General features: G+C 36.3%; 1 protein-coding gene across 1 annotated transcript; it reads left to right on the forward strand.

The window, feature by feature from the left end:
- Window positions 1-5,405: 5,405 nt before the first annotated feature.
- LOC107773244 (uncharacterized) lies at window positions 5,406-14,399 on the forward strand. The gene is made up of 8 exons (XM_075255134.1): window positions 5,406-6,035; window positions 7,636-7,712; window positions 7,844-8,012; window positions 9,218-9,306; window positions 9,395-9,559; window positions 9,740-9,817; window positions 12,015-12,118; window positions 13,877-14,399. Exons 1-8 carry the CDS (start codon window positions 5,549-5,551, stop codon window positions 13,980-13,982), a joined length of 1,275 nt encoding a protein of 424 aa, XP_075111235.1. The 5' UTR covers window positions 5,406-5,548; the 3' UTR covers window positions 13,983-14,399.
- The last annotated feature ends 841 nt before the right edge of the window (window positions 14,400-15,240 follow it).

The raw sequence follows: 15,240 nt of genomic DNA on the forward strand, positions 1-15,240 counted from the left end.
AAATTATTAATGACTAGGGAGCACGTGAAAATTAATCAGAAGAAAAGTAGGTCAAAATTAGATATCAACACCAACATGTCGTCTATATATACTTCCATGGTTTTTCCGAGTTGATCTTTAAATATTTTGATCACCAGCCTCTGATATGTCGCCCCTGCATTTTTCAACCCGAACGACATAACCCTGTATCAGTACGTCCCCTGGTGGGGTGATGAAAGTAGTTTTTTCCTGATCTTCTTCCTCCATGTGGATCTGGTTGTAACCCGAATAGGCGTATAGGAAATTTAATAGCTCGTGCCCGATCGTTGCGTCGATGAGTTGGTCGATATGGAGCCATGGGAATGAGTCTTTCAGACATGCTTTGTTCAGATATGTGAAGTCCACGCACATCCGCCATTTTCCGTTTTTTCTTTTTTACCATGACCACTTTGGCAACCCATTGGGGATATTTTAACTCTATGATGGAGCCATTCTCAAGCAATTTTTCCGCCTCCTCGCGGATAGCATCATTTATCGCGGCATTGAATTTTTGTTTTAACTTGCCGCATTGGGGGTGGAATGGGTCAACAATTAGTTTGTGTATTGCTAGCTCCTTTGGGATGCCCGGCATGTCTGCATGAGAAAAAGCAAACATATATACGTTATTTTTTTAAGAACTGACGGAATTTACCTAGTTCTTGGAGTTTGTGGCCGATGAAAGCTTTCTTATTATGGTCGTTATCATCGAGTTGGATGGGGTCGAGATCCTCTACGGTTGACCTTGTAGCTTCTACTATTTCGGGGTCTCTGATAACATCTTTCCCTTCACCACCATCTGACCCCGACTTCGTTAATCGATATGCCTCTTCGGCTTTGCCTTTTAGTTGTTGGGTGTATGTGAAGTCTTGGGCGATGCGGTAGCATTCTCGGGCAGTGCGTTGCTCTCCTCGGATGTTGAATACTCCCCAAGGGTGAGAAATTTGATGACTTGATATAAGCTGGAGGGGACGGCTTTTATGGCGTGTATCCAATGTCGACCTATGATGGCATTGTACACCGTATCCTGGTCCATAATGTGGAATATGGTCTCCAAAGTGACACCGCCGGCCAGGACGGGCAGTGTGATTTATCTGGATGTCTGCTCGAGTGCATTATTAAAACCAGTTAGTGTGATACAGCGTGTCACTATCCTATCCTTAAGCTTCATTTGTACGAGAACTCGAGGGTGGATAATGCATGCGCCGCTCCCGTCATCAACCATAATACGTTTTACATCAGTATCTAGGATGCGTAAAGTAATGACAATAGCGTCATAGTAAGGAAAAATCAAACTGTGGGTATCCGACTTATCGAAGATGATACTTTCTTCGAGTTCGTCATACCGTTCACGAGTGATTGACCGTTTGAGTTTGTGGGTGGTGGTGAACTTCACGCTATTGATTGACGTATCGTCGCCCCCTCCGATGATCATTTGAATGGTTCGAGTTGGGGAAGGTGGTTTGGGCGGTCCCTGGTGATGTTCACGTGCTCGGGCGAAGTTGGCTCTCCCCTGGTCGCTCATCAGTTCTTTCAAGTGCCCTTGGTGAAGCATGTTCACGACCTCCTGTCTTAGGGTGAAAGAGTCCTCGGTTTTGTGACCCCGCTCCTGGTAGAATTTGCAGAGGGCGTTTGACTTTTTGGTGCTTGGGTCGATCTCATCTTCTGCGGTCACTTAAAAAGTGTGAAACCGTTTTTAAAACTAATTAAATGAGAAGATAACAGGTAAATCCTAGTTAAATGTAATAATTTTCAGATCTGAAACATGTTAGTACGAATAACGTATGATTGCATTAAACTCAATTTAATACAATGTATATTAAATAATGTTGTTATGAATGAGTGGGGAATAATGATAAGCAATAAATATATTAAATGACACTAAATGTAAATAGAGAGAATGATTCACTCAATATTGAATGAGGTGGATGATTCCTCTATCTGACAATGATGTAAGACAAATGAATATGAAAAAATCGGGAGCTTTCTCGGATCTGATGCGAGAAAGATGAGATAAACAACAAATCGAATTTCTATGGAAAGACAATATTTGTATATTTCTAGAGAGTCAATTTTTCATAAGAGTTCTTCTCATATAGAATATTTCATGCCCATTTTATTCTCTCTACCTTTCTATTTATATGGGACATACCCCTTGCATAACCTAAAGTACAGGTACAGAAAATATTCAATAGAAAATTCCCCTAAAATATCTTATTGCAAAACTAGCCGTTATTACTGGCCTGAATACCCGACCTCGGCCCCAATTATTCAGCTCGCCAGTAGGTTCCTTCAATCTTGTGTACGATCTCGGCCTAATCGCCTCTTAGTAATCTATCCTTGTGCTAAATTTCCTTAGTCAGATTTTGACCCATACACTCAAGAACACTAACCTGCTGGCATCTTTGAGAAAAGAGAACGAAAAAAAAAATACTCTTCTTGTAAAACTAGTATATGATTACTTTATAGTTGGATCGGAGTGGGATAGGAAAGTCTATAAAATCAGCTTGGCCCGCAATTAGCCTTTTGAAGAGGGATATCTTGCTTGCCACACAGGTAAAGTTTGGATTTCAAGTCCCATGTTAAAGCCTTGGATAAAATTTGGCAACAGCAGGATAATGCTGAATATAGTAGAATGAGCGGTGGTGTATTTGATGCTTTTGAATATGGTCACCATCTGTGCATTCTTACTGAGTTTAAGTTTTATGCCGAAGTGAATTATTCAGGATTTGAATTTAATGGGTTCAACTTTAAAGATTTTTAGCACTAAACTCATTGTACTGTTAAAATTATGGGTTCATATATAATATTTGTTAAGATTTTAACAGATTTACATATATTTTATACTCTGTATCGAAACTTATGGATCCATAGATGAGCCTGTAACCCCTAGCTATATGTATGCATAATGTTTAATCTTCTTAAGCTACATGCAATAACAAGTGGAATAACAGTTATTGCATGTAAAAACTTTTATAATGTAGCGATTTAAATTTATCTGTGATAGGGGCAGATGTTAGAGGGTCAAATCATTGAAGTTGGGTATGAGCATTTCATTTTGCTGCTGATGACCTGAATCATATATTTAATCACTTCCTTTTTCAGTGTATTTGATATGAGATTAATATTGTTCGTGACTTTGCTTAGAGTACACTCAAATCCTACTTATTAACCATATATCTAGCGATATGTCATATCTTTTGAAGATATTCGTGCGAAGTGACATTCCCTTTTATCAGTTTTTACACCTATTTAGAGAACAAGTCAATTTTTGGGATGAAGTTTAGTTCGTTATTTTAATCAAAAATGAAATTAAATTAATAATTAGGAAATTAAAGGTGCAATTTTTGCATGGCAAATATAGAATTCGCTAGCTTCCATCATTTTTTTAAATGTTCGGATAACATTATTAGTTACTAAATACTTGTCATATGCTTAATTATTGTTGACAACCACAACCCAATGCTAATGATTAATCAGTACTAATTATATATATCCATCTGTCAAAACTATTAACATGCCAAATCATTATGCTTAAGAGTCAGCCTTTGTAAGCTAATTCATGGTATTTTAGGTGGTGCATGCTGTTTAATTTAAAAGCGTTATGACATTATAACTCAATGGGGGATAGTAGACGAGCTATTAGGGTGTACAAAAATATAGGTATTGGATTTAAGTTATGAACACCGAAAATGAAAAAAAAATTATTTTACACCGTCAGTGTAGATTACTTAATAAGTTAATTCACACTTTTTATTTGGTATCAATCAATATTTGTTATAAAACTAGATTTACTAGTAATTATCTGACAAGTGATATAATTGTTTAAATATTTTTTACACTAGTCAATGCATAACTCATGACCATCGCATTACAAATGCCAAATCACTACTTCGGTTTCATATTTTTATTTGAGGGATAAATTAAACAAAGAAATGAAAAGAAAGATAAATAGATACTAATTATATTGTCTTTTTTTAAATAAGAAGAGAAACAAAAATTCAAAAAAATTAATACCAGCGAAAGCAATACCTTAATAAAGAAAGTCTTCCACAAGTTAAATGTATTTTTGTGATATACATTATACTATAGATAGATAATGATAATTCATTGGGTGAGATTGACCCAGTTGTAATAGACCTAATCCAATATGCTCAAAGCGCCGCTAAAAAGGAATATTTGGAAACCAAGTATTTCAAAAGCCTATCCTATGAAGTAACTTTTCTAATTCTTTTATTTACGCAACTTGTTAAATTAGCACAAGTTACTCCATCACTTTCTTTCATAAAAACATAATAAGTCAAAAGGTTTTAGATAAAAAATTTCGTGATATAATTGTTGCGTTAATCTTAGAGGTGATAGGTTCAAAAAATTTTCTTTATTTGGTATACGATATCTGTATTGGAGCTTCGATTAATTAAGATTTATGTTACAAAAAGCCCATAAATGGAGGAAACACTCCCTATCAGGATTTTTTCTTATTTTCAAAGTTCGAAATCGAGATCTCTGACTAAGTATGAAGAGATCCTATTTATTCAGCAATGACTCTTGATGGTATAAAAAATTTCAATTATCAGCAAATATTCATTGTCTAAAAGTAAACTAAGAAATGACAAGAGTAAGAAAGAAGAGTCTTTTAAGGCGCAAAATAATATAGCTACCTTTTGTTGATAATGTAACTTTTTTTTTCTTCTATCTAATCACTTAAAATTTAATGTTGACAATTATCTATATCAAGTGAAATTAGTAATCAACAAAATAAGATAAAGAATTTCTTATGACATATTAAACAAAATTACACCTATAACATAAATATTACATTATAATAATATAAATTAATAATAATAATAATAATAATAATAATAATAATAAAACTAACGGACTTCGGAGGATTGATGAAGGCAAATGCGAATGCAGCTTTTGAGCTATGAGTTTAACTAAAATTTAATATAATTATATAAGTAAAAAATATGACAAATATTAAAAATTAAAATTTTAAAATTTAAATGATGCACCCGTATTTGTGTTATGGTTGTAGAGAGCAAGTTGAAAGATGTGCACCAGCACCGTATAACCCAGCGCCGCGTCTGAGTATTGGGACCGTTATGTAATTCTTATTCAACAAACACTTGCTCTTATCTTAATGCAAAAAAAGAAACTTTTTATTTCTTCATTTGTCTCAAACAAACAAAAAGAAAGATTACGTTACACGTTAATTGTTTAAATGCCATCCTCTTTACACTTTCCTAAAACCCCTCTCCCGAGATACTATTTTATATTTTATTGCGCTGTCATTATCTAAAGTTCAATAGTAGTATTATTTTCTTCATTGTTCGGTTTTAGTTTTAATAATATTAACTACTCTATTAAGCTTTCTCACTCATCTGACTTTTATTACTACCATTTCTTGTGTGTCAGAAAATTCACATAATATCCCATTCTTCATCTCCAAGAAAATACCCACAATCTTCATTCTTGGGTCAATACAATTTATACAAAAACCTCTGTTTAACACTTTTCCTATTTTCTTCTGATGGATACTTTGGATGGTTCAGAAAATGCAAATATTTCTCCTACATCTCCCAATTCGACCACTTTTGGAGTTCAATTCAGTCCACTGCGCTTCTTCCAATCCCCAGTTTCCACTTTACTTGAGTATTCCGGACTACTTCGGGTCCGACCCGATAACCCTGAAACGGAGCCTCTTGTAGCTGATAATTTTAATAGCAATGTTAGTGGAGATAGTAATAGTAGTACTGGGGAGGTTTCAATTAGAATAACTGAGGTTGAGGATAGTGGGGAGGGAGAGGGGAGTGGTTCTGTTGAGGAGAGGGAGGGTTCTGGTGTGGACGCGTCCACGGCGCCTACTGTTAGTGCTGAGGATGATGATGATGCTGGGAGTAATAATAGGGATTCGGCGTACCAAAGATTTGATATACAGCAAGTGGCTAGGTGGATTGAGCAGATTCTTCCATTTTCCTTGCTTCTCTTGTTTGTTTTCATCCGCCAGCATTTGCAAGGTATATGAAACTTTGAGAATTTTGTACTAATATTACTCTGATAATGTTGTTTAGCTTATGCAAAAAGAATATGAGAAATCTTAGTTTGAGTTTGTGAGCTGAGCATGCGATTATTTTTTGATGAACCTGGTGTTATTGTTTCAGTATTGATATAGCTTGGGAAATAAGGGTTTGTACCTTTGTATGTAGTGTGTTGGCTGGCTTAGGCGATGTTGTATTTCAAAAGGGTGTTGAACGGTCATGGTCAATCACAAATTACAGTATCTGTGGCTATTAGCAATCTCTTTTTGATGTAAATAGAAAATAGGTTCCACTCAATATTTTAGGTGTAGATGTACTTTTTTGGGTGATATGCAGTCATATTACTGTATATATGTGTATGCTGTGGCAGATAAAAAGGAATACACATCAAACTGAGTAGCCTTCAGTTCTCATGATAAATTTATATATCGAGGCTATAGAATGGCTACATTGTCGGCCTTGGTGTTTGCCCTAGGCTTGACTGCCTAGACGATTACTGACGAATTTTGGGATTTAACTCCCCAGTGTCTTTAATTAGATTCTTTGATATCCTCATATCAGCTCTTGGTGTTACAGAAACCTTCATGGGATATTTATTCTTTAACTGTTTTCTGGTGTTTCTATGTACTGATAACTGCAATCATTTGAGCTAGATATTGTAGGACAATTGCCAGGATAAATGATAATCTCATGAAATTGGTTAGGAACTTATATGTGATTTTTGATGGAAGCTGTTGAATATGAAAGCGTTTTAATAGTGAAGGTGGTAATGTTAACGACCGCTCGTAACCAATTAGGGCAATGTGCTGCTTTCAGTTTTTTGGTTTTGCTGAAAGAAATTTTAAAGTATAACAAAGAAAACTGAGGGAGAGTTAAAGCTCTCTGCCTATCCACATATATAGAAAGATGAGGACTGCTTCGTAACTGAAGCTTGTTTAGCTTATGCAGTTTGAAATGTAGGGATTTCAAATGGACTATGAAGGCGTAACTGATCCTTTGTCTTTCACCTTCTTTATGTTTATTATTTACTGAACCTTCTCCCAGAGATGTTACACAGCATATGTGATTTTTTTTGCTATATGACAAGATTTAGTAGAGTTGCCGGTGGTCCTTTCCCCTGAGTGGTGCATATGAAACCAAGTGAACCTTAAAAAGCCTTTAAAAAACGGAAAGGCACTTTGATTGGAGTGGCATTTTGATAAAAGCTTAGTTTATCAGATAAGAAGAAGGTAGATGGGGCCACTTGTTGCCTTTGTCATGTGGAGAGTGCATTATGAAGTTTGCTGTAGAAGTAGCATTATTGACTATTTAAATTGACTCATGCTTGATAAGCTTGGTTTTTCTTTTTCCTTTTCCTTGGTAGACTTTCAAGTTAAAAAAACTATTCCCAAGAGAAGAAAACAGTGATTAAGTTCAACCCAAATTGCACAAATGCACAATTTTCCAAGCAAATTTCTTCCTGTTTCATGATTCATGTATATCATGCTTTTTTTTTGTATAATCATATACATGTATATCGTGCTAACTTTCGATTATGCTGAATCACATTCGCCATTATATTCTAATTCTTGGACTGCAGGTTTCTTTGTCACAATTTGGATCACTGCCTTCATGTTCAAGTCAAATGACATTCTTCGGAAGCAGACAGCATTAAAGGTGTAATATGCGCTCCATTTGCTGAATTCTGATTTCTTTTTCTTTCAATGCAACTTCTATTTTCATCTATCATCAGTAGAAAGATTAAGGAAAACTGAGAGTCCTGCCATTATGAATTCTGACTTTTGCAGGGAGAGAGAAAGATAGACGTCCTTGTTGGTTATTTTGTGGTTTTCGTCATTCATGTTATTGGAATCTACTGGTGGTATCGCAATGATGACCTTTTCTATCCATTGCTTATGGTTCCTCCGAAGGTCATCCCACCTTTCTGGCATGCTATTTTCATGATTCTGGTAAATGGTATGGTTCTTGATCTGCCTAATACTTCTATTTGTTGTTCACACGTTATTATGGAGTATACATGCTGTTGACCTTCTAATAATCTCCCAACGTGTTGTTATCAATTGCATAAATACACTAAAGAATTAAAACGGGTGCTTTTGAACTCATAGCTTAAATCTGACATGTTCTTCTGATTTTGGCCATTCTTGTGCTCGCTTGAATGAAAAGTCAAATGCGTTTATTCTTTTTTTCCCTTCTTGTGGGTTCGGTAGTCAGGTTTATTTCTGGCAATCATATAGTGGAAAACCTCTTTCCTTCTGAACCAGCTCCATACCTTCTTCTCCCCCACCCTACCAAACTTATGGAAAGAGAAAAAAGAAAGAAAAGAACCTCTAAAGATAGGGCCAGATCTCCCAGATAAAAGCGGACAAAAAAGGCTGTTCCCATAGCGTTACGTAGGCTTAGCCCCTCTCTCTAACTAAGGATTCGATCCAGGGATGCTTGGGACTGAATTGAATCTTCCGGTTTTTATATCAGCAAGCTAGACCCCTGAAATGCTCGGTACTTTAAGGTGGGGAAACCAATCCTCCTTGCTCGTTCCTAGGTCTTTTTTTTTATCGCCTTATTTCATTCACTGATTTCTGTAATTCATTTCTCTTTTATGAAAAACAAAGGAACGGAGAAGGAAGAAGAAAGTAAATTCATTCATGGAATCCTGACACGATATGAAATATTGCCTAGCAGCAATTTGCTGTGTGGCTGTGGCCCTTTTTCGGACACCACTAAGGGCCTCTGTTCATGGTTCATTCTTTCTAGCGTTTCTCTTTCTATATTAGACTGATCTTTTGTGTCAGTTTTAATGAAGTATGTAATTGAAATAAGGTCTTAGTAGGGTGTGCCAGTTTTTCTCTATCCTCTTTTGTTGTTATGATTTCTTTCCATCTATCCAAGCCTTGGTGGATAGAGTTACGGGGTACCTGTGCTGGTGGGAGGTAGCAGATATCTCGTGGAATTAGGCGAGGTGTGCGCAAGCCGGTCCGACACCTAGGTTATCCAAAAAGAGAAAAAAGGGAAATATTTTCTCCTCAGTTTAATGGAGCGTGCACTTGAAATAGGGCTTAATGCAAGGTTGTGCCAAAGGTTCTCTACCTCCTTTCGGGGGTAATCATTGGACAGAGTATTGATTTGATCCTCACCTTTGTCTTAACTGTTGTTGATTCCAGATACAATGGTGCGTCAGGCAGCAATGGCTTTGAAGTTAGTGCTGCTTATGTATTACAAGAATGGCAGGGGCCACAATTTCCGAAGACAGGTAGACTGTTAAGCAGATTCCTATGTGGTAATTTATTGATTTTCTCTATTCATCTTTGCAAGAAAAGTGAACTGTATTGGTCTTGTAGGGTCAAATGCTGACTCTGGTGGAGTACACACTGTTGTTATATCGTGGATTGTTACCAACTCCTGTTTGGTATAGATTCTTTCTCAATAAGGATTACGGAAGCCTTTTTTCATCGCTGACAACGGGGCTGTACTTGACGTTTAAGCTTACCTCAATTGTTGAGAAGGTAGGGTCTTTTTGTAACTACTGAAGCTGCATGACCGAATCTGGGTTTTCCTTACTTTGTAATATCAAGTTTTCGTGGGGAACCCCTTCCCACCCTACTAGATCTTCTTCATGTTTTTGTTAAAAAAATGTTTTGGCATGGTTCCTTCGGTATCCCTCATACTCAGTTTATGCTGTTTAGGTAAAATCATTTTATACTGCTTTGAAGGCATTGTCCAAAAAGGAAGTCCATTATGGGTCTCATGCCACACCTGAGCAGGTATCATATTGTTACTGACTTACTGGCTTGCAAAGCTCCTGAGACTTATTCTTAGGAGCAATGATAGATACAACAAGGAGATGTCAAAAATTTGAAACTTTTACTTGTCAAAGCTATATTTCATGAAGAATGATAGGTTCTGTTCAAAGATTGTTGTTCTTTGTCGTTTTTATTTGGTCTGATAAGAAGTTTCATTATCATTTCCTTGAACTTCCCATGGCTTCTCTAGACTCTAGAGTGCTGGAGCAACAATATTACTATATTACTATAATCGTTGATCAGTTTTAGCTTTTTAATCAGCTTTGCCTAAGTGCTTCTGACTTGATAAAGCAAAGCTGTATTACCAGCATTTACTGACGTTCTAAAGTCTATTCTTTGTTTTCCTTTATGTATATGTGTACGCCCACATACATATAAAACAAGTACTTGTAAACATCTAAGGAAACTAAATGTGTTGACAGGATTTACATTAACAGATCAATAGAAAAATTCTCTGAGATGATTATGAAATGATGCATATTATTACTTTGATTAAAACATTCATTTGGCTTAATTATAAGGAAAGTACCCGTGAATCTCCAAGTAGATGACATTGTTTCTACATTGAGATGTCCATTCCATCCCTTGTTCATGCATCCAGACAAGCAGGGCATGGCAAAGACTGGAACCTTTTCATGCATAAGCCTCGCTTCAGTTACCTAAAGAGAACTATATTTCCGTATTTCGTCTTTGTTCTATGTCCTGGTCAAGAGAGCAGACTCTATCCGAAATCTAGAATTAGCAAATTTAGAAGTACTTGTTGAGTTAAAATTTGGATGTCTCTAGGAAAAAAAAATTGTCTTGAAATCTAGAATCATCAAAATGAGAAATACTTGTTGAATTAAAGTTCTGATATTTCTAGAAGATATTACTTTCAGCTAGAAATAATTTTCTTTTTGGTAACACATGTGAAATATTACCATTCCAACAAAATAACAATTCAATAGTCAATACACCTAAAGAGCACTCATAGTCTTGTCTCCCTTCCAGGAAGGTTGCCAGAGCTATTGAGCCTCAAGTATCTCTAGTTACACGACTTCTGCATAAGAAAAACATTCTTCTGTCCACTTTTTGATCCTCTATACACGTCTATTCTCTCCCTAATTACTGTCTGAATTTGCTGTAGAAAAACTGCTATGTACACTTTGCCCTCTAAATATCCTGTGATTCCTTGCTATCCAGATTTGATTGATCATTGCTCCATATATTGTGGCCATGACTCCTTTCTTGAATCTGCTCTAGTGTTTATGCTTTATCCTGACCAATGCTTCCTTTATTTCTCTGTGTTGTAGCTTGACATCAATCCATTGTTGTAAGATTTCCCATGCCTCTTCAGCCCAGTTGCATTCATAGAACAAATGTGTTGAATTTTCCAGTTTATCCTCCTCACACATGCCACATCTAGTATTATCACATCCAATACCAATCCTCTGCATCCTTTCTTTTGTCAGTAACCTATCCTGTGCAGCCAACCACAATAAGAATCTGTGCTTAGGCAGTACTATTCTGCTCCATATCAGTTCAGCAGCTTCCATCTCTGTTGCTTTCCCCATTAAATCCAAGTAACCTCTAGCGACTGAGTATTCCTTATTAGAGGTTAAGCAATACACTCCCCCATTATACTATCTTCCCATACCTAGTTTGATCTTATGCAATTTTCTCCAATACCAATTACTATCATTAGGAGGAGTTTGTGTACAGAAATCATTGCTATTATTCATATAAATCCCATTCACCCATTTCACCCACAAGATATCTTTCTTCTCCATTACTAGCCATATTAGTTTATTAACCGATGCTATGTTCCATAACTTGCATCCTTTAATGTTTAGTCCTCCTTGCTTCTTTGGGCAACAAATTTTATACCAGGATATCTTCTTCTTGTCTGTTGTGCTGCCCCACAGAAATTCTCTACACTTCCTATCAACTTCTGGAATATAAAGCCATTTCTGGCTTAATATAAGCAGGTAGATTTTTATGAGACAAGTTTAATGAATGTTTGGGTTAAAGTGTCACTAGATGTTTTAAGCTACAAATTTCAGGAATGTACTCTTTTTCTAGCTATTCCCTAGATTTGTTTGCTTCATTTTACAATGTCTTGAAGATTTCTAGCTTTCTTTGACAACTGTTGTATACTTGGTTTTAAATGTCTACGCAGGTAAATGCGGCTGGCGATCTGTGCGCTATTTGCCAGGAGAAGATGCATGCACCAATTTTGTTGCGTTGCAAACACATCTTCTGTGAAGACTGTGTCTCAGAGTGGTAAATATATCTGAAGCACTTCTTCACGAAAACCCTTTAGTTGAACAAATGCATTACGAAGTGCATTATACTGTTTTCTCTAACAAAATGTCGGCATTACTCCAGAATGTTGTCAATTCGGAGTCAATAACTTTGTGAAAATCAGGGTAGTAATGTTACCTCGTAACAAAAGGGGTAGCAGGGGTAACTGACAGCCATGCCTTCTTTGTGGGCTCCTACTAGGGAATGCCCAAGGAATAAATAAATGAATGCTTAGGTGACTCTAGTTTAACGGTGTCGTATTAGAACGTCTGCAACTGGGATTGTTGCAATTGCATGAGATCCTTTGCTTTGCTGAACTAGTCACCTAGATCATTAATACCTTAACCTGACAACATAAGTGAAACAATTTTGCTAGCAATGAGAGACCTTTGGTGTATTCAAAATAGTAATTTAGCACTCAGTCTCATGTTGTTTTGGTAATGGTGGATATCATGTATTAGTGAAGTCTTACTTGACTAACAGAGAAACAGGAAAAGGGATGAAAAAGAAAAAGACAGTGGTCGCGATTTATACCAGTGTCACATATAATATTTGATAGATAGTTCACGACTCCCATCTACTCCTACAGTTCTTGGGGTTTTTGGGTAGCTCTAATTTTTTTAATCTTTTATGGGAATATCTTTATGACTAATAGCCTGTTTGGCCAAGCTACTTTTTGGCCAAAAGTGCTTTTTTTTGGCCAAAAGCAGTTTTGGCAAAAAATTGAGGTGTTTGGCCAAGCTTTTGGAAGGAAAAAAAAGTGCTTTTGAGGAGAAGCAGAAGCAGTTTTGGAGAAGCAGAAAAAAGTAGCTTCTCTCCAAAAGCACTTTTTTGAGAAGCACTTTTGAGAAAAATACACTTAGAAGCAGTTTTTTAAAGCTTGGCCAAACACTAATTGCTGTTCAGAAGTGCTTTTCAAACTAATTAGCCAAACACAAACTGCTTCTCATCAAAAGTACTTTTGAGAAAAGCACTTTTGAAAAAAAGCACTTCTCAAAATAAGTTGATTTTTGCAGCTTGGCCAAACGGGCTATAAATCACCAGTTCACCCTGTGAAGAACTGTACCTCCAGTATAAATTTCACCATTGAAGTTTCTTTTCACCAGAAACTGTTTTAACCAATTATCAAGCATCTGAGTGTTATGACCATATGAAGTGACTTCATTTTTAGCGTTGGCAATTACCTTATTTGTCACTCCCATAGTTTTGAAGGGGGTAACTCTTACTCAAGAAATTTAACTTAAATGGAAAAAACTATAAACAGGTGATGCATATAGAGATTGATTTTTAGATAATCCCTTCTGCTGTTATTACAATAAAATTTGGATAGAGAACTTTGACGCTATAATTTCCATTATTTGTTAAGAGGAAGTATGTAAAGTCCCAAAGTAGGGTTTGCTCTTCCTCTGATTCGTAGTATAATCAAACCAATGACTTAGTGGTCCATTGGGAGATTGTGATTGGCGTTGCTACTACTATTTTGCTGACCACAGATAACTTTGTAATGCATTTTCTTTTCGTTCTTGTAAATTGGCCTATTTGTTTTGATGTTGAAGCTGTGATGGTTTTGTCTCTCGTGCTATATACTTTGTGCCACTTAAATTTTTTCTCTTCTTTCCTTTGTTTTATGGATGCTGCTTATTGCTGTGTGCATCATTTAAATGAGGAAGTTTTATATCTAAATTTTGCTGCCAGTTAGTGGCTTCTAATAGCTAAAAGGGTTCACCTTCTCTTCAGGTTTGAAAGGGAAAGAACTTGCCCTCTGTGCAGAGCATTGGTCAGACCAGCTGATCTAAGATCTTTTGGTGATGGATCCACTAGCCTTTTCTTCCAGTTATTTTAGATACACTACATCCGACCAGAGTAAATATCTTGTCCATGCAAGTGGCATTTTCCACAGCTTTGCACTTCTGGATTCTGGGGGTTGCCCTGTAATGGTTTTCCGCGAGAATGCAGCATTAGGCAAAGGCTAACTCTTCATTGGTTCTGGCTCTACGAGGAAGGAATTTGTGGGGTGAGATAATCTCCTAATCCCATATCGTACATAAATTGATTTTTTAATTATATTATGAAGAGAATATATTCCCTGTATTACTTCTCAAAAAATAGAAAGAAAGAAAATATCCTTGCAATCTGTATGTAAGTCACAATTTCCTAACCTAAGAACTTGCAAATTTTTTGTTCTGTTTTGCGTCGTTTTGGAATCCTCGGTGTCATTTTTGAAAACAGAAGACATTAATGTTGTGAAAGTATTATAACATTTGTGTCGTTGCTTGTAACGCCATATTTGATTTCCTTTTTCATTTGGTCTAATGTAATGACATTATACTTGAAAGGAGGCAAGTATAATTCTTAGAATTGAAGGGGTTCCTCTTCAATTATGAAGATATAAAAGAAAGACGTGTGATAGCATTTCAGTCTTATAACGTTATGTGTCCCTATAAATAGTTGATTTCCTTGTCAAATGGAGTCTATATAACCTTAAATTTGTCACCCAAATTAAGCATGCCAATATTTTCCAGGAATGAAGAAGCTAGCGCAGTATAGTACATAGGATCAGTATGTAGTTAAAAAGTTAAACCATATCATGAGAATTTGCGACACCAATAGGCTGAAAGATCACAGTTTTAATCGTAGTATCAAAAGTTGAATCAAGTGATCTTATGGTCGTTGAAGTCCTATTGGTTTTCTCTAGTATAGAAAAGTAAATTTTTAATAGAAGAGGCACATTTTGTGCGTTCAGGACTTCCCGTGGAAGGGCAAATGATTCATTTAGGAAAGATGCACTACCAAGTAAGGAGGAGCTCAGTAAATGCAGCTTTGGGCAGAAGGGCTCATCAAAAGTAATTTTAATCGATATTTCCTCTGTATTTTCTTGTTATATCATATACGTACCGAATCTCAGTATTTCTGGACAAGAAAATAATGGTAGGATGTGTTCCCCATTTTCCCTGGTTTAGCGTACGCAAGTAACAATTTCTCGAGAGAAGGGTAAATATCGTTAGCCAATGAGTGAATCATACAATTGAACAAAGGCATTCTTGCTTAACTAGTTGGAAAGTAGGGAGTTTGGTCCTTGAGTATTGTTTTGTTCCTCGTGT

The sequence above is a fragment of the Nicotiana tabacum genome, chromosome 6, assembly GCF_000715075.1.
Source record: "Nicotiana tabacum cultivar K326 chromosome 6, ASM71507v2, whole genome shotgun sequence".
NCBI classification, from domain to species: Eukaryota; Viridiplantae; Streptophyta; class Magnoliopsida; order Solanales; family Solanaceae; genus Nicotiana; species Nicotiana tabacum.

Excerpts from the sequence above, each read along its gene's own strand:
- LOC107773244 (XM_075255134.1), top strand. The coding sequence starts at position 5,549 with ATGGATACTTTGGATGGTTCAGAAAATGCAAATATTTCTCCTACATCT. Across the intron at positions 6,036-7,635 it reads CATCCGCCAGCATTTGCAAG|GTTTCTTTGTCACAATTTGG; the intron begins GTATATGAAACT and ends CTTGGACTGCAG. Across the intron at positions 12,119-13,876 it reads GAAGACTGTGTCTCAGAGTG|GTTTGAAAGGGAAAGAACTT; the intron begins GTAAATATATCT and ends CCTTCTCTTCAG.